Here is a 23,995-nt window from a genome sequence, read left to right as displayed (position 1 = left end):
GTTGGTAGTTATTTATATATTAATGATTGCAGTATTTTTTGGTTAATTTTGCCCATAGCATTCAGGTGTGGACATTAAAAAATCTTCATCTTATATTTTGTGGAAGATGAAGGTAGTTTTAAAAAATAACCAGAGGCGGAGTCTAAAAGAAGATACATCTGTAGAACAGAATTTAATGGTCTTTCCAAATAAAACGGCAAGACTCTGGCCCTCTACCATAGTGGAGACTAATGGAGGTCTAAGTGTTCATTCTGAAAACTGTCTCAAATGGAGGAGACGAAATGAGGATTGGAAGTGGAAAGCATCAAATTGGTCATGAACTGGCAAAGTGCATTTTGAATAAGTAACATGATTTTTTCTTCATTAGAACTGGAAGCAGGTGAACTTCCCTGGTAGCTCAGACAGTAAAGCATCTGCCTACAATGCGGGAGACCTGGGTTTGATCCCTGGGTCAGGAAGATCCACTGGAGAAGGAAATGGCAACCCACTCCAGCATTCATGCCTGGAAAACCCCATGGACTGAGAAGCCCATGGTAGGCTACGGTCCATGGGGTCACAAAGAGTCAGACACGACTGAGCGACTTCACTTTAACTTTTTCACTTTCCACTTGTAAGTATGGGGAGAGATACAGATTTCTGCATTAAATGATTTTTAGTATACTATCTTGGGGTAGATTGTCTTTAAATTTCTCTTGAGTTTTACTGTTTCTGGTCATTTCTATTTTCATGGACAATAAGATGAAGATAAATGGGATGGAGGAACAGTGAATTACAAATAAGTTAGTTTTTGGTACGTCCTCTTTTTATGATTTCGTTGGGAAGGAGGTTAACATTTATAGGTATAAAATGAGACTCCTGGCTGATATCTGTTAACAAGATTGATAGAAAGTTGGCTAGTCATTCTTTGTGAATGGGAAATATAGACTAAAAAGAATCTTAGTGATCACTTCTAAGGAGCTTGGCCTATCTTTGGACAATACATACTGTATTTTCAAACTATATAATTTTTAACAGTTAACAGAATATGAGAGTTATTTGCAGAAACATTCTCTGCGTTGATGTGATGTGCTCCCCTGTGTGTCTGGCTATTGGTTAGAACTTTCTGGACTAGTGAAAGTGAAAGTTAAGTCACTCAGTCGTGTCCAACTCTTTGCGACCCTGTGGACTGTATGTAGCCCATCAGGCTCCTCCATCCATGGGATTTTCCAGGCAAGAATACTGGAGTGGGGTGCCATTTCCTTCTCCATTCTGGACTAGTAGTAATCAGGAAAAAGTAGTGAAAAGTAGTCAGGAAGTTGGTGTCAGATTTTTGTAGTGTCACCTCTGTCTGTCTTTATAGTACCAGAAGCAAGCTCCTCTTTTTCTTTTTGTCTGTTTGGCTTGTGGAAATTTTAGTTGCCCAATCTTGGATTGAACCTGGACCCAAGGCATTGAAAGCTCTGAGTCCTAGCCACAGGACCACCAGGGAATTCCTGGGAGCAAACTGTTCTTTTTTCTTTTTCTTTTTTTAACTCATGTTTTTTTTTTTGTTTTTTTTGTTTTAATTTTTTGAAAATTGATATATAATTGATTTATAATGTGTTAATTTCTGCTGTACAGAAAAGTGATTCATGCATATATATATATATATATATATTATTTTTAAAATATCCTTCACCATTATGGTTTATGATAGGATACTGAATATAGTTCTCTGTGCTGTGCGGTAGGGCCTTGTTGTTTATCCATTCCATACATAATAGTTTGCATCTACTAAGCCCAGCTTACCACTCCACCTCTTCCCCCACCCCCTCTCTCTGGCAACCATGAGTCTGTTCTCCATGTGAGTCTTTCTGTTTCATAGATAAGTTTATGTGGGTCATATTTTAGATTTCACATAAAAGTGATATCATACAGCATCTGTCTCTATCTGACTTGCTTCACTTAATATAATAATCTTTAGGTCCATCCATGTTGCTACAAATGACATTATTTCACCAAAATATAAAACACTAAAATACTGAATCTGAGAATAAATTTAGAAAACTTATTTAGTAAAGGGTTAATAGTCTAATAATAATGAATTAAACTGGCCAAAATACCCTAATCTTCTGAAAAATACATCTCAAACACTTGTTTATATTGAAAGACTTCAATGATTCCTACCATGTATAGTGACTAGAATGTTTTTCATGGTTTTCTTTAATGTTTTGCCTAGGCTGCTACTGAAGAGGAAAACAGCCATGGTCAAGCAAATGGTATTCTGAATGCTCCAAGCCTTGGTTCCCCAATTCGTGTCCGCTCAGAGATTACTCAGCCAGACAGAGATGTTCCATTGGTGCGAAAGTTACGTTCTATCCACAGCTTTGAGCTGGAGAAACGCCTGGTGTTGGAACCAAAGCCAGATACTGACAAGTTTCTTGAGACCTGGTATAAAATGGTTTTTCTTTTTTCAAAGCAACTAAAATACTATTGTTATTATTAATTTCTATTATGTAAAATTTTTCAAATAAGGAGTTCTTGCATTTTTGTAATGCTGATTTGATAAAGGTGCCATCGTCATCCATGTTTTTTAGTTAACATTCTCATTCTTAATGTGACTTTCTTTCTAATATTGTTCCCAGTCCTGTAACATAGAGCTTTTGGCCATGGGAGCGGGTAACTTCCTAAGACTAGGTAGGAATTAAATGAACATTTTGAAGTGGCTTTGTTTGGAAGGTGATCTCTCTTATTGGAATGGAGGAGTGTAAGTTAGAGAGGGCCTAGGAAAGATGGCAATAGGCAAGAAGGTGGAAGAGTACATGAAACAGGGGAAAAATCAATATATATACAAGTGATAGGCAGTTCAATTCAATGAAAGCCTTCTATGAATAAATGCTATAGGAAAAAGAGAAAGAGATGTGATTGTTTATCGTTCTACCTAGACAAAAGGAAAGACGGAACTTCGGAGGTATATACATAGGTAACCACTGTTTGTAGTTCATGGTTATAAGGCCCATTATCTCCATTTGTGATTAAAAAAAAAACTGAAACAAAACTTTGAAAAGAACTTCAGATATATTTTTGAGTTATAGAAGGCTTTAATAATAGTAACATCCTTCAATATATCCCTGGTGACTACTATCAGTAATGAAATATGAGGTTAGAAGTACCATGTATTAGACTAACATAGTAGTTATGGTGTCTGAAGACAGTTCAGCCACTTGGGGACTAGTCTAGTCTGGCTTCCATCTAAGCAGTACTTCATAACTGTGTATTCTTCACGTGGTACTCATTCATTCTCACAGCTATGTGATGTAAGCTTGTGTCTACAGTGATGCAATCAAAAGGATGTGCTGAGGCAGTGTTTAAACATTTTCAGTTGTTCATGAGATTGGGAATAAAAATAAAAGTGTAATAGGGATAAAAGCTTAGTTTGGGAAAGAATTAGTCTGACAAAAGAATGAAACTAAAAGAGGGTCCATGCTGAGGGAAGAGCTGAAAGACAAGACAGAGTTGAGAATAGAAGTACTCTGAGAAAATAAACTCAAGCCAAAACCTGGAATGAGTTGGGAACAGTGGAAGGAAGTGAAGCACCTGATTACAAAGGAGAGGAACAGGGTATTGCTTCAGCTGCTTCCCTGCAGGTAAGAGCAGTTCTCAGAAGCCAGTGCAGCCAAATACCACCCGTCTCATTATTGCCTAGCCCTGTCTTTGGAGGAGTTTATATAAACGAATATATATTTATATACCTCTCTGAAGACAAAACAAGTTCAGAAGGTATTTGCCTGGTGCATATTGGCGTCCTCATTTCCTTTTTTTAGGGCCTCTGCTGAGGCAAAAGCCCCTGGTAAGTTTTCCCTCAGTCCCTCAGAGCAGAGAGAAGAGGGCATTGTGATTGCCTTGGCCAAGCAAAGATGAAATGGATCACACAAGTCACCCTAGTTAACCTGGTTAAGACTCTCCTGCCTGGCAACAGGAGAGTCATCTTCCTCCCATGGGCTCTATCTTCCAAAACAGGATTATGACAGGTGGGGAAGAGCATTATTAGCTTGTGAAATGTTCCTAATGCTTTATCCATATTGTTTTCTTTCATCTATTGGTAAATATTAGTTCTGTATAGAACATATAGGTTATATAGTAAGTATTTTCCCTAGGACAAGTAAATAACTTGTACTCATTTTCTTAAGCTTGGAGAAAATGCAGAAAGATCCCAGTGCAGGAAAAGAATCTACTCTCCCTGCTCTGCTTCATAAGCCTTGTGTTCCAGCTGTGTCCCGTGCAGACCACATCTGGCACTATGATGAAGAATATCTTCCAGACGCTTCCAAGCCTGCCTCGGTCAACACTCCTGAGCAGGCAGACGGTGGTGGCAGCAATGGATTTGTAGCCGTTAACTTGAGCTCCTGCAAGCAGGAGGTTGATTCCAAAGAATGGGTGATTGTGGACAAGGAACAGGACCTTCAGGACTTTAGGACAAATGAGGCTTTAGGCCCTAAAACAACTGGAAGCCCTTCTGATGAGGAGCCCGAAGTCCTCCAAGTCTTAGAGGAGTCGCCTCAAGATGAAAAGCTCCAACTGGGTCCTTGGGCAGAAAATGATCATTTAAAGAAGGAAACCTCAGGTGTGGTCTTTGTGCTTTCTGGGGAGTGCCCTGCCACTGCTGCTTCAGAGCAATATATAGATAGGCTAGAATTCCAGGCTGGAGCTGCTAGTCAGTTTATCACAGTGACACCCACAAGTCCAATGGAGGCGCAAGCGGAAGGACCCCTTACAGCGGTAAGTTATTTGCTCCTGTCATTTTTCTGTCATCCACTCAAGGTGCTATTAAAACAGGATATATCAACTAAGATTTCTCAGTGGAGGCCTAAGTTTGGCACATGGGTATAAGGGAATGGGGCTTCCCTGATAGCTCATTTGGTAAAGAATCCACCTGCAATGCAGGGAGACCCCAGTTCAATTCCTAAGTCAGGAAGATCCACTGGAGAAGGGATAGGCTACCCACGCCAGTATTATTGGGCTTCTAGCTTGTGGCTTCCATACTTGTGGCTCAGCTGGTAAAGAATCGGCCTGCATTGCGGGAGACCTGGGTTCGATCCCTGGGTTGGGAAGACCCCCCTGGAGAAGGGAGAGGCTACCCACGCTAGTATTCTGGCCTGGAGAATTCCATGAACTGTATAGTCCATGGGGTGGCAAAGTGTGGGACACAGCTGAGCAACTTTCACTTTCACTGTAAGGGAATGATGTCTGGGCTAAGTTCTGTAGTTAATCTCCCAATGTGAAATTTCTAACAATGTGAAATTTCTAAGTGTTTTCTAACAGGATAAACAACCTAATATGTGAAATGTCATTATAACCTAATTTCAGAATAACATAATTAGACCCCTAGAAGTGTCTATGTGTGTATATATAATAATGATTTTTTTAATTTGTAATTATAGAAATTTTTATATTTTATATGAAGATGGCATATATTTAACCATTCATGGTTTATACTTTATACTGTACACTGTTACTAGGTATCATTTTTTGTTTCTTCTACATAACATTCACCCAGAAATTCCTCATATTTTACATTCCTTTTAAACTGTGGTTTTCCAACCTTTTTTCCACATTTAATTTTTATTTTGATAGTAGTTCTCCACCTTTAATGTCCATTGTTCCCAAAATAGAGTCCCAGCCTCACTTCCATAGCTTCTGCTTCAGGAGGTCTGGGAGAGTGAGAACCCAGGAATCTGCATTTTAACAAGCAGTTGAAGATAATTCTTTTTTTTTTTTTTTTTTTAAATTTTATTTTATTTTTAAACTTAACATAACTGTATTAGATTTGCCAAATATCAAAATGAATCCGCCACAGGTATACATGTGTTCCCCATCCTGAACCCTCCTCCCTCCTCCCTCCCCATTCCATCCCTCTGGGTCGTCCCAGTGCACCAGCCCCAAGCATCCAGTATCGTGCATCGAACCTGGACTGGCAACTCATTTCATACATGATATTTTACATGTTTCAATGCCATTCTCCCAAATCTTCCCACCCTCTCCCTCTCCCACAGAGTCCATATGAAGATAATTCTGATACAGGCCTTCAAAGGAACATTTTGAGGAAACTCTACTCTTTGCACTAAGTCTGGGCATTTAGATGGGGATACCTGTTACCCTGTTCTTATCAGTAAGCATTGGTGCCCTCTGACTACGTGAGACCCACAAAAGCTAGATCCAGAGGCAGTAAGGAACTGTATGCAGATCTTAGGCCAGAGTAGGTATATCTGCTTATGTCTTAATTGCAGACATATTAAATAGGGAGTACTACCAGTTAGTCTCTCTAGATCTTTTGTAGCTTGGTTTATATGCTCTGGCTTAGATAGTATGATAAAACACACTTTACCATTCTATCTGAATATTTTAAATTACGACATATCCTGACGGGAAACAGTTTATATCTTTTTCATTCAAGCTTGCTTGTTTGTTATGATAATGTGAAAGGAAAATGTCATGTTATCTTAAAATATGTAAGAGCTATGAAAATAGGCAAGGCAGAGTTTATCTGTATTATAAATATAGCTAGAATATTAACTGATGAGAACTTCAGCTCTTTTTAATTCTGTTTCTTAGCACAGATTTATGAACTTTGTTTAGGGCTTTCCTTATCCATACACATGAAACCACTAGGTATCACATAACATGTATAACATTTTTAGATAATATATTTTGAAAGATGGATAAATTTGCTAGATTGAAAAGAAATTGGTTTGGGGTTGTTTTTGGAAATTAGATTTTTTTCCCCATCAGGGTAAATGATGATGAAGTTGAACACTAATCATTTCTAAAAAGATGCTGAACAACATAGATTTACAGGGGGCAAAATAAGACTAATCTTTGGTTTATAGGATAATATATATTACCTTATGTTTTGATTAGCAAATGGAGAGGCAAAATTAAGCTGGCATAAATGAACAAGTGTAGAGAAGGAAACTGAAATAACTGCTCTGAAAAAGGTCTGACTACTGGACCAGAATGGCAGTGATTATAGGAAAGAAGGTGACCACCAGTTTCACGTGGTGTTGGGTAATCACTGTTGGTAGGGAGAAATTGGACTTAGGTCTTATTGTGGAAATGGAGGAGTTTTTCCTTACAGAATATTGTGGCGGATTGTACCACATGATCTCTTGGTTCTAGACAGTCCTTTAGAAAGACAGTGCTTCATTTTACTTTGCAAATAGTATAAATGTGACTGGATAATAATAATACCACCTATATGTTACCTATTTCTATGTAACAAAGTACCCCAAATTTAGCTCAGTTGTGTCTGACCCTTTGCAACTCCATGGACTGTAGCACTCCAGGTTCTTCTGTCCGTGGAATTTTCCGGGCAAGAATACTGTTGAAACAGTAGTTGTTATTTCACACTTTCTCTGAGGGTTGGGAGTACAGGTCTGTTAGTCTGTTAGGTCTGGCTCAGGGTTTCTCATAAGGTTGCTACCAAGCTCTTAGCCAGGAAAATCATCTATGGTTTGACTGGGCTGGGAAGATCCACTTCCAAGGCCATCCACGTAGTTGTTCGCAGGCCTCAGTTCCTCACTGAGTGTTGGCCAGAGGCTTCAGTTCTTCACCACTCAGGCTTTCCATACTTAACATGGCAGCTGGCTTTTTCAGTGAGTGAGGAGAGAGAGACAGAGATGGGGGAGGCTTGGTGGTAGAGAGAACACCCTCCACCAAGGTAGAAGCCACACTGTCTTTTATAACCTAATCTCAGAAGGGGCAGTTATCTTGCTGCCATATTCTATTAGTCACACAGACCAACCTTTCCTTATATCAGGGGACTGTAATATACTGAAGAACTTTACTCATTGACTTTTTTCTCAGACGTTGAGAAGAAGAAAGAAGGGGTTGGGGGTGTAAAATAATGCACAGGGAGGGAGCAGGACAAAAAGAGTCACATAATATTTGTGTAATCTGTCTGTCAGCATCTGTTAAGAGGATTACTCTTGACTGTGTTACAGGAATTACTAATACCAGTACTAGGAGATTCAGGTCAGCAGTTGATTACATTGCCTTAATTCTGTTCTGTTCAGTCCTTCAATTTATTAAGTGTCTGCTAAGTTCCAGGTTTTATGCTATAGCTTAGGGATAAACAATTGGAGAAGGCAATGGCACCCCACTCCAGTACTCTCGCCTGGAGAATCCCATGGACGCAGGAGCCTGGTAGGCTGCAGTCCGTGATTGTGGTGGAGCAGTGTACACAATTGACGATATAGATAAATCTGCCTAGAACAGGAGCATGCAATGTTGGGTGTTTTAATTGTCTCTTGTTTTCTGATTTTATTTACCATTGTTGTATAGTCACTACGTTGCGTCTGACTGTTTGCGACCCTATGGACTGCAGCACACCAGACTTCCCTGAGTGTCTCCCAGAGTTTGTTCAAACTCCTGTCCATTGAGTCAGTGATACCATCCAAGCATCTCATCCTCTGTTGCCCCGTTCTCCTCTTGCCCTCAGTCTTTCCCAGCATCAGGGTCTTTACCACGGTGAAGATTCATTACTTTCAAAAACAAGAGAGTTTTGAAGGATACGTTTGCTGGAAGGAGATGCAGGGGTGTCAAGCAAAGATCACAGAGTGTACAAAGGCACAGAGGCTTGAAACACCAAAATTCAGAGTATTTAAATAAGTAAGCCAGAATGGTAGGGCAAAGGAAGGAAACTGAAGATGAGCTGCACAAGTAAGGTGATAAAGGACGTTGGCCTGCCCTGCTGAGGTATATGGCCTGCAGGACAGGAAACTGCCAGGTTTCAGGGAGGGGAGTAACATGGTCTTTGCGAGCCATGTAGAGACAATGGCTGGGGCAGCAGCCAGTGAGGAGGCTTTGCAATTAGTTCAGTCAAATATGAGGGCTTGCATTGTGAATTGTGAAAATCTCAATGAAGACGTGAGAGACAGTTCGGTCGTGCAGCTTACCTGAAATAGTAGCTTCATGTGACTTTTCCAGTGTCCACTGAATATTTGGAGCCCTTGTACACCTAGAGTGACTATATTAAAGCTCACAGAGTTACTCAGAGTTTCCACTGAAAAGTGAATGAGCCATGTAATATGTTGATAGATGTAGACTTTAATAGTATGGAAAGGTAAAAACTTTTTGGATTGATTGCCACCTGGTTGATTGCTTACCAGGTGGCTCTAGTGGTAAAGAACTGCCAATGCAGGAGACATAAGAGATGCAGGTTCAGTCCCTGGGTCAGGAAGATCCCCTGGAGGAGGACATGGCAACCAACTCCAGTATTCTTACCTGGAGAATCCCATGGACAGAGGAGCCTGATGGGCTACAGTCCATGGGGTTGCAGAGTCAGTCAGACTTGAAATGGAGTTTGTGGGAGTTGAATGCATGTGCATTAACTAGGGAGTAACTAAATGTCCTCTGTCTGACTATGGATTTCTATTTTTGATCTGGAAATTTGGATCATTATAAGTACAGAAAAATTTTGTTTCTATGAGTTTACATCTCTAGAACTATTTATATGTATATATACACACACACACACATATATATATATACACATGATACATTATATGTATTATATGTATATAACATATATATACACACACACATATATATGATAGTGTAATTTAATCTATGAACAGTCAGAAAAGACTAAAGACTGGGTGGACCAATTTGGGGAGTAAAAAAAGCCCATTTGTGAATTGTTCAAATGAAAGATTGGACTGTCACTTAGGAGCTTCATGGAAGGAGCCCAGGCATCCAGTGTTGATCTACTCATATGTTCAACCTTTACTGAGCATCTACTATGCGTCTGGTACAGTGCTAGGGGTCAAGAATTCAAAGCCCAGTGAGTCTTCTCACTATTTAAGTATGGCAGATGAGGTGATAGAAACCTATAGGTTGTGGAAGTTGGGGAGGGTTGGACTCTATTTATCCTGAAAGTGTCTTCCAGTGACACTTTCAGGGGCTTAAAAACTATTAAATCCTGTAGCCATATGTGCGATACATAATTATAGGCCAGCCAAGAAATACTTATTTCAATCTGTCTTTTCTGGGACTTCTAAAAAAACTTTTACTCATAGTTTTTGGCACTTGTGTAAAGTATTTATATAAAGATGCTTTAAACAAAAGAAGTCTACAGTGAAATTTGAATAGCCCAAAGAAATTTGAATGGATAAAATTTAATTTCTTTGATAGACCCAGAATTTGTTCCTATAACTCAGTTATTCTTCCTATAGTAGGAACCCATAAATTACTACCTCTGTCTCTTCTAAATTATTTGTTAGGAAAACAAAATAAAATATAGATATTTCGTATATACCACATTGCTTTCATTTGGAAGAGAGACTATTTAGTATGGATGTTGAATTTACCATAGTTTTTATTATCTTAATAGCATTACTATCCTTGAATGAGAGGAAAGGAAAAGGATAATTTGTAAGTTAAAGTGCAAATAGTTGATTTGCAGTTTGTCTCTTGCTGTGTGGCCAGTTCTAAACATTGGGTAGCTGTAAAATAATGAGGCTACTTTATCTGAACTAAAAAGTAGTGAGACTGATATTAGTCACACTCAGGACTAGGCATTAATAAAAATAAGAAAATATGAAAGAAATGGAAAAGACTGAGGTCATTTTCTAGTTTTGTAGAAAGGTATATTGATACAATTAAAGAACAGAAGAAAGGAAATGTTTGAATTCATGCCTTAATGAAATGTTTGTGAATTAGAGAAGTAAACCTTTAAAAGAGACATATGGCTTACTGGCAGATCATTAATTTAGCCTATTTGTAGAATGTCCTGAGTATAGGAATTGCTTTTGTCTCTTTATAGTCTAATGTTAAGGAAGCTGTTTTCATCTATACTTCGATTTAGCTTTCTTTATTTCTGCCTGTGGCTATTGATCTTTGGTTTTGCTCATCTTAATGTTTTGTGGATTTTTTTGTTTTATTTTTCAGACTCAGTTTCCAAGACTTCATTTAAGAGTGTGTAGTACAAGTCAGTAGGCTTTCCCTTTGAAAGAAGGACTTTCAAAATCCTAGAATCCTGTCCCTGACATTTTTTTTTTACTGTGTTTTTCTTCATTTGTGAAATTTGTGTTAGTAGAAGTACTCAATTAAAATACCAAGCAGGTATGAAATGGAATCAGTAAAAATGATTTTAGGAATATTTTATAAATTAAAGTGCTATATAAATATTATATGACAGTAATTTATGCAGTTTATCATAATTGCCCAGAATCTTCTCAAGAAAATTAATTCTTCTGTCTGGTGGTTCATAAATCTTTTCTGTGTACAAGATTATCACCTCTTTTGTCACACCACACATATATATACATATGTCCTGAATTCAGATGAATTAAGCTCAGAAGTACATTGATTCCCTAACTTCAATCCTAGAAAACCAATGGAATGTTACTTTTGTAAATAATGCTGATTTCATTTTGGCTAATGTACTTGAAATTACATATAATAATGAAAAGACTTGGTTTATTTTGAATGTAAATATAGTCATCTCCCTAGTTATTTGGTATTTAATACCATTTCATATCTGCTTTTCTTATCACCATCACTCTCGGGTCTTAAAAAGTAATTTTGAAGAGTAAATAACTATAAATTTTAGTTTCAAAATCATTTTTAAAAATATTAGCAGTTTGCCATCTGCCTCTAGTATAATGAAAGAGAGGTGCAGGTGTAAGGTGACTTCTGACGGCCACAGCACCAACGGCACTTGCTGCCTCTTTACAAGGTCATGGCAGGTGTGGGCTTACCGTGAGAAGTCATGTCTGAACTCAGCCTGTCTTTTTTTTTTTTTCCAGCCTGTCTTGATTAACCTGACAGAGCCTAGCAGGACACTGTTTCCATTTAGGAGCTATTCCAGGACATTAGTAAGGTGTTTTCTCCCTGGGCTGGGCTTAGGGCAAGCTTTGCACGTTCTTAAACCTAACAGTATTCCTGACACACAGAGAAACAGATCTAAACAACTTAGCTGACTCCGGCCAAATGGATTTCTTAAGTGTCATTGGACTAGAGGTGGGGTCTAAGTGAAATCTCCCATGAGAGCTCCAAATTCATTTCACTTTGATTTCAGAGCAATTTCCATCATTTTATTAGAGCTTAATGGGCTTCATTAAATGATCTGAATTACTTTCTCAAAAAGGTTTTTTTCTTACCAGTTTATGTAGTTGACATTTTCTGCCTCCTTACACATTTTAATAAATGTGAAGATGTAGGTGTCCTTAAGAAAAGACATTCTTACTAAATATTAAAACTTATTCATATAGAATTGAAATGACCTCTGTAGAAGGATGGTAGAATTTAATTTATCATAAACTTGACCTTAAGAAAAATTAAATAAGATACAAAACATTAGTAACATCTTCATGTTTGCTTATAGGAAAATATCAGTAATATTGATTGGCAGAATTTATGGGTACAATAAATGCATGTAAATTTGGAGTTTTTCAACTTAAAATAATTTGCTAATAATTTTTCCCTATGATCCTGTATCTGGATTCTGGCAGGAAATAGCTGGGACACTCAAAGGGACTTGGAGAAAATTTAATGAAAGGACCTTTTTACAGATGTGTGGGTAGAGTTTGAGAGAGCCAACGGAAACAGAAATAGAGGGAGCTATTCAATTTTCTGAGTCCTGAAAGAGAAGGAAGAGGGCAGTTAGCAGAACCTGGAAAGAGTCATATCTATAGGAGAGAGGTCCCTGTAAAAGAAGCTGTGGCCAGGAGTATTAGAATGTACCACCAAAGCTGCAGTCCCTCAGGAGGAAGCCAGGAGAAGGAACATCCAGATCTTTCTCTCCTCCAGTTCTCTGATCCTCTGTTGGTGCTGTCCATTGGGCAAACACAACCAGAAATCAGAAGAAGACAAGGGAGCCTGGACAGTGCAGGCACTAGAAGTCACTCTTCAGAGCACGGAGCAGGCTGAAGCAAAGGCAGAGATGGGCTTAAAGGAAGGCTGCTCTGCATAGTTTCCAAGCAGGGGAGCATGAGTACCATGCATTTGTATTCAGAATTATTCATCTGAAGCATGAGTTGGTCAAATCCGGTTGGGATCTGTGTTCCTCTTAGAAAAATTAGAATTTGAGCTGTCAGATCTCAACTCATGGATCATTTATAATTCCACATGATTGCATTTAACTTTTTTTCTCCTCTCTCCCCAGATTACAATTCCAAGACCTTCCGTGGCATCTACACAGTCGACTTCAGGAAGTTTTCATTATGGTCAGCAGCCAGAAAAGAAAGACCTTCATACCATTGAGCCCACTGTGGAACTTTACTCTCCAAGGGAGAACTTCTCTGGCTTGGTCGTGATAGAGGGCGAACCTCCTAGTGGAGGAAGCAGAACAGACTTGGGGCTTCAGATAGATCATATTGGTCATGACATGTTACCCAATATTAGAGAGTATGACAGATCCCAAGACCTGGGACCAAAAGACCTTCCTGACCATAACAGACTTGCTTTGAGAGAATTTGAGGGCCTCCCTAGGGAATTGGAAGAGAAAAGCATTGCTTTAGGGTCAGATAATGAAGATGAGAAATTAAGTAAAGGGCAGCATTATATTGAGATCTCCCCTCTCCCAGGAGACTTGGTAACAATGGAAAGGGATCACTCAGCTACTACTGAACCTCTTGATGTGACAAAGACACAGACTTTTAGTGTGGTGCCAAATCAAGACAAAAATCATGAGATAATGAAGCTTTTGGCAGTTGGACCTTCAGAAGTATCTCCACGCGTTATTGACCCATATGTTGAAGAGCAGATAGGCCAGGTGGCAGCAATGCAAAAAAGTAAGATATCTGAGGATGACATCAAGGGTGAAGACTTGCCCAATCATTCTGGAGACCTCTCTACTTTTTTGCACCAAGAGGGTAAGAGAGAGAAAATTGCCCCTAGAAAAGGAGAGCTATTTAATCCTGTTTCAGAGAGTGAACACTGTCCCCCATCCCGGAAGGATGTGGTTAGGTCATCCTTTGTAACTAGACACAGCCGAATCCCTGTTCTAGCACAAGAGATAGACTCAACTTTTGACTCATCCTCTCCAGTCTCTGCAAAAGAAAAGCTCCTCCAAAAGAAAGCTTGCCAGCCAGACCTCATCAAGCTCCTGGTGGAGAAAAGGCAACTCAGGTCTCTCCTTGGGGACCTCTCAAGTGCCTCTGATAAACTGCTAGAGGAGAGATTAGCCACTGTTCCTGCTCCCTTTTCTGAGGAGGAAGTCTTCACCCCCTTTTCAAGACTAGCTGCAGATTCACACCTGAGCAGGTCAGCCGAAGACAGCTTTCTGGCACCCATCATCTCCCAGTCCAGAAAGAGCAAAATTCCAAGACCAGTTTCATGGGTCAACACAGATCAAGTCAATAGCTCAACTCCATCTCAGTTCTTGCCTCGGCCACCACCCGGAAAACCACCCATGAGGCCTGGAGTAGAAGCCAGGTAATGCTGTGTCCTCTCCTTTGTTAAGTGTGCAGCATGATTTCTGTGTCTGCTTGATTATGTCAAAGGTTTCATTTCTTCATTGCCTACTTCTGATCATCTACTTCCTTCCCTGTCTTTCCCAAGCCATACAGCACAGTGTAGTTGAAGTGTTCAATTTGATTCCAGTTAATTCTTAGCTCTTCCACTTTCTAGTAGTACGAACCCAAATTTCCTTATCTGAAAGATGGGTAAAACATTTGCTTAATTGTTTTGGGAGGAGGAAATCTGGTAGCATATGTCAAGAACTTTGTTTAGTGCTTATTAGCATGCGACAAAGGTTCTCTTCCCCAGTCCATTTTAACAAGATAATTGGTAATTTTCTAGTTTTGTCTAATCGGAATCCCGTTATAACAGATGTCATTATGATGTCAAGTTCTAGGGACGAATACTTGTCTATAATTTGATGAATGGATCCTGTAACAGTTATATTTATCTGATGATAATGAATTAAATAAAAAAAATCCTATAGGGAGTTTCCCTACATCTGATGATATATACAACCATACATAATAAAGATATTGCCTTAATATTTACTGTATGGTATGCTTGTTTATTGAAATATTCTTATTTGTAGTTGACCAGGGAGTGATTTTATTTTGAAGAGGAGAAAATAATTGGGAAGTAATAAACCAATTAAGAGTACTTTCCTTGGAGCCATTACTCAGTTTTCAAAAAGTAGAATGGTCTAAACCCTTGGAGAACAAAGTGAAAGGATAGTCTTTTAACAAAAGCAAAGTGAACATCAAAATAAATTTACATGAAAATTATAGCCTGTTTTAGATAACACAATAGGCTTCCATCTGTTACAAAGATTTCTGAAGTATATTAAAGTGAGGTTCTATCTGTATCATTACTCAGCAGAAGTTGTTATCCTTACCTAAAGTAAGTTCAGTTTTGACTTGCCTTAGGGTTTCTTTCAGGTTCGAAGGTAAACATTGGACTTGAAATGACCATTGGACTAAACTTGAACAGGAAAAACGGTGATGAATAAACAGCAGTCATTTAGCTGAGACATTTTAAAAAGATGATTCCATGAACAGTATTCACACGTCCCCCACTTCTCTTTTGTTCGGTGTCTATGCTTAACAGAGATAGTATATCTATGGCTTAAGCTGCTTTGGACTGCAGCTCAAGTCCAAATCTTAATTATCATCTACTATTTAGAACTTTGCATCTCCCTTAGAAGTAAGAACTTCGTAACTTGATAACAAAGCCAAACATGTGGCCTTGTGTCAGATACTACACAGCTGACCAGCCTGAAACTCGGGGAATTCAGTGGGAACTCAGCTTTCCCACACAGGTCCTAGCACAGAGGCATTGTCTTACTCCATTCTTCTAGTATTACTATAAGATCCATGAAGTTAGGCTTAACCAGAATGAATTCCTGTCATTTGTCAGTATAGGTAGATGACGGGGAAGAAAGAAGAGAGAAAATTTAGAGGGAAAAAAAAAAACAGTAACTTGTTCTGACCCATGATGGTGATGTGGCTACACATGTCCCCTGCATCCTGAGGTGCCAGTACAGCTTGGAAGTTTTTCTTCTGGTTCCTTCTGTAAGGAGTGGCATGTCAGCAGTTTGAGGTTTAAATTCTTATACTGAATGGATTTTAGATAGGCCAAGACAGAAAGACATTTAGGGCAGAGGAGATACTGCTATTCATATGAATATTTTCTATATTTGGAATTCTGGGCCCAAGCTTGGTTGCCAGTAAGAGAGGCAGTCAGTCCCCAAACCCAGCTCTCCTGAATCACAGGCTATTGTGAGGGGCAGAAACTGAGGCCCAGAGAAACCAGTGACTATTCTTTTCTTTTGGAAATTATTAAAGAAGTTGAAATATATTTTTATCTGCAGTTCCTGCTGTTGGTGAGTACAGTTGGTGTTGAAGACCTATTGTAGAGTTTAATGTTTGCATAAGTGCATGTAGAATCCCTGTCCTAGAAGCCTTAAATAGTTTACTCTCTCTCATGTGCTAACACGCTAGAGACATTTCATGAAGTGAATCCTGAAGTGGGAAGAGCTAACGTGCTCTAAGAGGAAGGGGACCAACAGCACGTAGTGCTTCTGGATGGCAGACATCGGTTCAGTCCTTTACGGCACTTGACTGCTCAGTAACCCTGTGAGATAGATGATGTTCGCTTTCAAAGCTGGGAGAGCTTAAGTAACTTGTCCAGGGTTCTACAGCTGATACATGGAAGAGTAACTCTGCGTCCTCTGTTTCCTGATTTCGACTCACATCATACATATTACATATTGGAGAAGGAAATGGCAACCCACTCCAGTATTCTTGCCTGGAGAATCCCACGGACAAAGGAGCCTGGTGGGCTACCGTCCATGGGGTCACAAAGAGTCAGACACGACTGAGCGATTAACACACACGCACTTACATATTATGACTGGGGACATTGTGACTTTCTAGTCTCAACTGAAGTGAATTAAAATGAAACTAATTATTCTCTGTTCTTTTAAGGCTCCGCAGATATAAAGTCCTAGGGAGTAGCAATTCTGACTCAGACCTTTTCTCCCGCCTGGCCCAAATTCTTCAAAATGGATCTCAGAAACCCCGGAGCACTACGCAGTGCAAGAGTCCAGGAACCCCTCACAATCCAAAAACACCACCCAAGAGTCCAGTTGTCCCTCGCAGGAGTCCCAGTGCCTCTCCTCGAAGCTCTTCCTTGCCTCGCACATCCAGTTCCTCACCATCTCGGGCTGGACGGCCCCACCATGACCAGAGGAGTTCATCCCCACATCTGGGGAGAAGCAAGTCACCTCCCAGCCACTCGGGATCTTCCTCCTCCAGGAGGTCCTGCCAACAGGAGCATTGCAAACCCAGCAAGAATGGCCTGAAAGGATCCGGCAGCTTCCACCACCACTCAGCCAGCGCTAAAGCCCCCCCAGGGAAGAGTAAGTCAGCCAGTAAACTCAGCAGATAGGAGCTGGGCCGCAGCTCTCTGAAAGGTGTGCGATCTTCCTCCTAAATCTGATGCATGTGTGTCCCTGTACTGTCTATTTAAAAAAGAAAAAAATCAGTGTTGATCTTCTCTCACAAAAGAAAGTAACATGATAAATTATTTATAAGAAGATATAAATATAAGAAATTACCTAAGGCAGGCAGCAAGCAGATCAGGAATCAGTGTCTTTGCATAGGAACGGGCCATCAGCAAAATTGAAGGGGGTGAAACTGGTTAAATGAGCTCTCAGTTTTTAGATGCCTTCCAAACAAAAATGTTGAAGGTAGGTGGTAGATTGGAATTTTAAGGGGTATGGCCTGCTTTTTTTTAAGGCTCTACTCAAAGATTATATAGCAAAAGTGAAACTTCTAGTATTTGCTTTCCAAACTTCCCAACCTTGGAGAGTCAAATTTTAAGTCCAATATTAAGAGTATGTGAGAAGTGTGTGCTGGGGAGCCAGCACTTGGATACATTGGGCTGGTGTGTTTATCTAATGTATTGAAAGTTCACACCCTTACTTTGCATCATTCCTAGTACCCTCCTTGGATTTCACATTTTTTAAAGTTAGTGTTTGCACCTGATCCAGTCTCTCTTATTTTAACACATTCTAATATGCTTTATTCTAATATGCTTTTAAGCAGCACATGCTAAGAATTTAAAATCCAATTATTTTTAATCTCCTAATATTTATCTTTGGAGCAACAGTTCTTAGTATATTTTTATTGTGAAAAATAACTGTTGAAAGTTAGGTAAAGGAAGGAAAAGTCTAAATAGAACTACTTTGCAGGCTTTAGTGCTTTAGGGAGAAGGACAGAGTGTAGAGTAATACTCTTCAAGATAGAAGAACCCTCTTCCCTCTGTTAGTTTCCTCCTTGTGGAAGGAAAACTGACCAGAGTAGCAGACCTTGCTTCCTTAAATATTCTAGGTACCAGCTCTTTCTACTGTTAACCTCCAAGACAATACAGGAAAGTACATCGCTGTGGAATGTGACTTTATGCTTTTAGAGCTTTAGAAAGAAACATAGGAAGAAATTAGGTACGATGAGACTTAAAATTATCAAACTTTGTATTTTATATGTTTAGCCAATAAGGAATGAGTACCTGAGGAAATAAATTTAGGGTCAGTATTTATCTTTTAAGGTTTTATTACCTGCTTCTCCTGTGTTTTAGTTTGAATATTTGGGCTTCTTGACCTGATTTACACGTAATCTTAATTTATAAAGCCGTAAGGAGGATCATATTTGTTCTGATCTCACTCTTTGCTAAGAGGAATCAATCAAAGTTAAATTAGACTAGATTTTTTAAATGAGCTCTTTTATATTTTGTAGTTTTTGTGTTGTAAAGACCTCATTAAGGTCAGGTAAATTGGTCTGCTTGCTGTTGAAATCTGCCTTCTAGCAAACATCTGTGCTTTCGCTTTGACCTTGTGTTTGCTGCCAAATCTAATATGGTTGAATTGGAAAACAGAAAAAGAAAGATATGTCCTCACCAAGTGAACATACTCTAATGCTGCATCAGAGCTGCCCTGAAGCTGCACTGACTGAACTTTTCTTGTTCTCTTTATCTGTGTCGAGCTTTTTGAAAAAAAAACAAACAAAAAACTCAAAACACTATTGAGACATATATGGTCTTCCATAAGAAATGTAGCATAATGTGGAATCTTAATTTCTCTCCAGTTTCAAGACTACTGAGGAATGCAGTAGATAAGACATATTTGTTGTTTAACTAAAGCAACTGTAATATCGGAAGACCAATCCTTCTGTATTATATTGTATAATAGTTGCTAAAACACTACTTGCATGTCTTCATGGTAAATTATATAAATATTTATAAATATATAGAGAAACATATGCTTATCTAAACTCATTCTTTCTCATTCTCCATTTGTAATTTCAAGATCACAGATGGTGAGATTACTTTTTATTGTGTGCCTCGTGTACACTTGGGCCTTGCCTATCTTCATTTCTGAAAATCTGTTCTTGGCATGTGACACTTCAGATCTTTTGCCTTCCTTGTATATAGTGCAAAGGTTGGCAGTCTTTAACAGGCCAAGATAGGTTATTTAATTTTCATTTTAAAAAAATTTTAATAGGGGAAAAAGTACTAGGACAGCTTGTAATACTGATTCAGAGGTTTGTCATGTCAATCACATAATTCTCTCCTATGGTTAGAGTGGATAACCTGGGTTGATAATCATGGGTCTACTATAAATAGATTTTTTTTTAATCTCTTAAAAAATTACCATTCTGCTTTCCTCTTTTCATCTCACTTTGTCAGGGGCAGGGTGGAGGTAAGAAGTAATCTGTAATTAAGAAATTATCTTGTTTTTCCTGTTGTATTAGCAAAATTGTGCTAAAAGTAGCCAGCTTTAAATCCTGACCCCTCTAATCAGAAATGTGCTTGTGGTAACTATTCGAAAAACTGATGAGGCTGCGAACAGTATGAAGTATGCTATTTCATTTCTTACGGGCACGTCTCTGCTAGTTAAGCCTGATAGTGATGACAACATGGCAGCTAAATGTTCTCTCTCTCTCTCGAGTCCTTCCGTTTTTCTCCCAACTTTTCCACTGTGTTGCCCCTTTTTCTAAATGGCACTGACAAACTCAAGATCCAGAGAGAGAAAACTTTGCTGTGTAAGAATGTTTTATTTTGCACATAGAGAAAAAGAGTTAACCAAAGATATTTCTGCTTGGATACTTTCAAAAAAGATTAATTATATCTCATGTATCAATATAGCCACTTAAAAGGATTGTCTTGTATAGAGATTTACTCTGCTTTTTTTTTTAAAAAAAAAAAAAAAAAAAAAACCTCTATGGTTTTAGATGTCTTGGGCTAAAAAGAGAAGTTGGCAGCCCTGAGCAAAGCACTTTTGGCACAAGGGTTTTTGTTTTTATTTCTGTATGATACAGAAAATGAATTGGGTTTTGTTGTTATTGTTCTTTTTAAATTTATTATTTTTTTTTAGTGGTGGCATATTTCACACTTCAGTGACATAAGTCATCCAAGTAATTCTGAACCAGTTTGGTTATTCTAAAATGAGGGACTTGGCTATCCTTTAAAGTCAAGCCAAACTATATTAAGAGTAGTATGGGGAAGAAGTTAAAATTACCTTTTGAAAACCAAGTGCCTCCTAGATTCTCCTATCACAACAAAATGGTTAGTTACCTTGTCACACTTGCCCTTACCCTCCCTTGTCCAGTCTCTGGAATTACTTGAGTGGAGCAGAAGATGAAATTAGCCATAGCTCAGTCTCTTTAGGTAGCTTACTCCTAAATTATGCTGCCAAATCTCCAGGGTGTATAGATTGTTTGAAATATTAAAATTCCACACAGCAGTCTTTTGCACAGCTTAAAGGCATTTAAGTCTAACGTATAGTGAACAAAGAATGAAAATTGGGTCATAGCAAATTTAACTGTAAAGCACAGATTATAAACATGCTTGAATGGTGAGTCTTAAATAGACACTGTTACTCTCAGCTGTGGTGTGCAAGCTGGCCTTGCTGACAGCAGCATAGTTACATTCTGGTTTTTAAGTTGCATGTTATGAAGTGAAACTTTTTTTTAAGTTGCCAAGTTAATCAAGTCCTAAATAACTAGCAAAATGGTAATTGAGACCCACTGTTGCCATTATCCACTCTGTATTGTTTGCTTTGAAACACTAAACAAATCTCAGCTGCTTACTAATCCAGTGGACTAGGGTGCAGTATCTCTCTGTGTCACTCTTAGCCACTACAGGAACTTGAGGTTCTTCTGTAATCATCAGCGATTCCTTCCAGGCCACAGATTTTTATGTGAATGTTTCTATGGTTATATTTAATTGACAAAGGAAAATGTTGGTGCATGTTTTATAATCCCAGACACAGATAGTTAAAACCATAACTAGTTTTTATATATCCAATAGCTTTGAATTAAAAACAGATGCTTCTTCCCTCAAGAGCAGAGGATTCTTTGTTCTAGGAACTACATTTTTAATCTAACATTAGAATTGGTGATAGGAGAAAAAGGATCTGGAATTCAGAATTTAGTGGCTTAAGGGAAAAATGCATCTTACTTTGGCTACTTGAAAACACATTTATTTGTAGATAAGTCTAGATTTAGCCTTGAAGGTCAGAATTTTCACATTTTAAAACTTTTTCATTCCTGATATCAAAGCGTGACATATGTTAGGGAACTATTTCTTTTGTCATGTTTATGTGTTTTGGAATTAAGTTGTATGCATTCATTGTTTTAAAATCTGCCCATTTCTGTTTATGTGTATTTACCACACATGTGTTGGGACTTTGCCTAAAGGAGAGAGATTTCAGCACCTGTATCACTGAGGAGATAATGGTTGATGACAACTGTGTTTCATTTTCTTGAGTTTGTACTATAGACAGTTGTTTGCAGAACATCATCTGTGTTCTAACAAGTATTCAGGATTAAGGCATGTAACCACTGTGGTAGTCCTCACATGTCAATATTTACCCAAGTTCAGGAATCACAGGTGCATATTTAGACCTTAACTTAGAGATGGGAACAAGAGGCAGTTCTAATCCACAGACAGACATACAGAAAGAGTAGTTCATGGGAAACCCCAGGTGGTTTGTAGGACGTCCCACTTCATCCAGTAGAACTCTGGTATAGAATTCAAGGATGTGGGAGTAGTGTGGAAACATATCATCGGATATTCTCCAGAGTTTGGCTGTCTCTCTGGCATCATGAGAAATTTAAGCCAGTTAGACTCAGGATACTGCAGAATCTCTTGCCAGCACTGCTAGGGAGAACTGCAGGCAATAAATGGGGAATTCATATAGTTCTTAGGTAACTCCAGCAAATGGACAAGGATCCCCCTATTGATTTAAAGGGAAATTTGGATGCTACACACCTCAAATTCTTGAAATTATTATATTCTTGACCCATCAGTATATTTTCTAGTTCAGTTGTGGTTATCTGTTCCAAATTTTAAAACTAACATAAGCTTGATGTTTAATTACTTCCCTTAAGCAGATCCAAAAATCAGAGTATGTGACAAGATCAAAGTCACCTTGATCTGATCCACAATCTTAAAACTCTAAATCTGTAGATTTTGCTGGATTCTTGGTCTTAAGGAGACATGTAAAGGAAGTGAAGCCTTTTTCTTCATTGCCCTGTGAAACTTTAACAGGATCTTCCTCTTTAATTGAAGTGACAGTATGGATGCTCTGGGTCAGGGATTCTGGGTTCCTTGACTGAGAGAATGGGATTCCATGAGGCAGACCTTTGAGCCCATGTGACTATAGAACTTGCTGACATAATTTTACACACTAATGATAGGAAATTTTCTCTTTCTTTTCAGTAGTTTAATATTGTTTCATGTTGTGTACATAAGTGTTCACTCACCAAGTTAAAAACACTGGGTAAACCTAATTTTTATATAGACTACCCCTGCCATATATTCCCCCCCCCACCCCCCCACCCCTTAAAATATACAGTTCAAATCCTTAAAAATTCCTATACGGCACTTCACCATCCCTGGGGTCTATCTGGGTGTTCTTCTCATCCACAAGGGATAAACAAACCTACCAGAGTATATTTTAGGGATCAACGCAGGGAAGGGAAAGCCCTTGGGATTTTTTTCTTTTTAAACTATTCACCAGTTAGATAAATTAGTTCACTAATTCAGAAATACAAATAGAGGAAGCTAAAGGAAATATAACATGTACCACTGGGGCTCTGAAATTGGATTGTGTGAACTTGTGAACTGAGTAAAGAAAAAAACAGATGACCCAGGCTCGCACTTCCTCACTTCCCATGCACAGTTCCTGGTTCCCCTCCTGACTCCTTTCCTAAAATAACCAAGTGCTGATGTCATTGGGTCATTTACTTACAAGTTTACAGCTTTTAGGAAAAAAGAGAGAGTTGAGAAGCACCTAATTTTGAATTAGATGTAAATCTTGAAAGTTTCTAACTGTTGGCATCTTTTAAATCAGATGGAACCACAAACCAGAAGAATTCACTCATCGAGCAAGACAAGTTAGAGTAATTTAACAGTTCCATAGTTTTCTCCCTTTTTTCTCTTCATGAAATCAGTGATGAGAAACTGCTCTTTGAAATACCTCCAAAGGTATTGTATTGTATCCCTTTCCCCTCCAAGCAGCCCTCTTTATGCATTTTTGCTCAGGCAACCAAGGACAGAGTATTGGCAGAAACATGAGTGCTTTTGTATAGGCCATCTGTACATAAAAGTGTAATTATTTATTTAATTTTCCCATTTGTATCATATTAAAGCTTTGTACAGTGTTTTAAGTTCTGTTTTAAAATTATTTTGTATTTTATTTTTATAATCTAGTAATAAAATATTCATTCCGCATGCAAACTCTAGTTCTATTTGTGTGATGGTTTGGATTTCAGAGGTGGGAAATATTTTTCTAATTTAATGGTTATTGAATGCACTGGAGGTCACAGGATCAACAGGGAGCAGAAAGTGTTCTATAAATGCAGTACCACATCCAGAAGTGACCTAGAAAAAGAAGCGCTGGAATAGAAACTAGGTATTCAATTTCCCCTGCAGACAACAACCAGGGTTCAGAGATGTGAGGAGAGGGTTCCCCATGTAATAAAATTGAAAGTGTTAAAAGCTCTGTTTCAACCCA

General features: G+C 38.6%; 1 protein-coding gene across 8 annotated transcripts in view; it reads left to right on the top strand.

The window, feature by feature from the left end:
• The window catches only part of TTBK2 (tau tubulin kinase 2), a 132,270-nt gene extending 108,552 nt beyond the window's left edge, over positions 1–23,718 (top strand). For all 8 annotated transcript variants that reach the window (XM_055537516.1, XM_055537511.1, XM_055537515.1 and 5 more), the window contains 4 exons: positions 2,198–2,409; positions 4,149–4,737; positions 13,124–14,394; positions 16,905–23,718. In XM_055537516.1, coding sequence (XP_055393491.1) covers positions 2,198–2,409; positions 4,149–4,737; positions 13,124–14,394; positions 16,905–17,367 — 2,535 coding nt within the window. In that variant the 3' untranslated portion in view covers positions 17,368–23,718. The remainder of the gene's footprint in view (positions 1–2,197; positions 2,410–4,148; positions 4,738–13,123; positions 14,395–16,904) is intronic.
• Positions 23,719–23,995: the final 277 nt, after the last annotated feature.

The sequence above is a fragment of the Bubalus kerabau genome, chromosome 10, assembly GCF_029407905.1.
Source record: "Bubalus kerabau isolate K-KA32 ecotype Philippines breed swamp buffalo chromosome 10, PCC_UOA_SB_1v2, whole genome shotgun sequence".
Lineage (NCBI taxonomy): Eukaryota > Metazoa > Chordata > Mammalia > Artiodactyla > Bovidae > Bubalus > Bubalus kerabau.
This window is presented reverse-complemented; position numbering and strand designations above follow the sequence as displayed.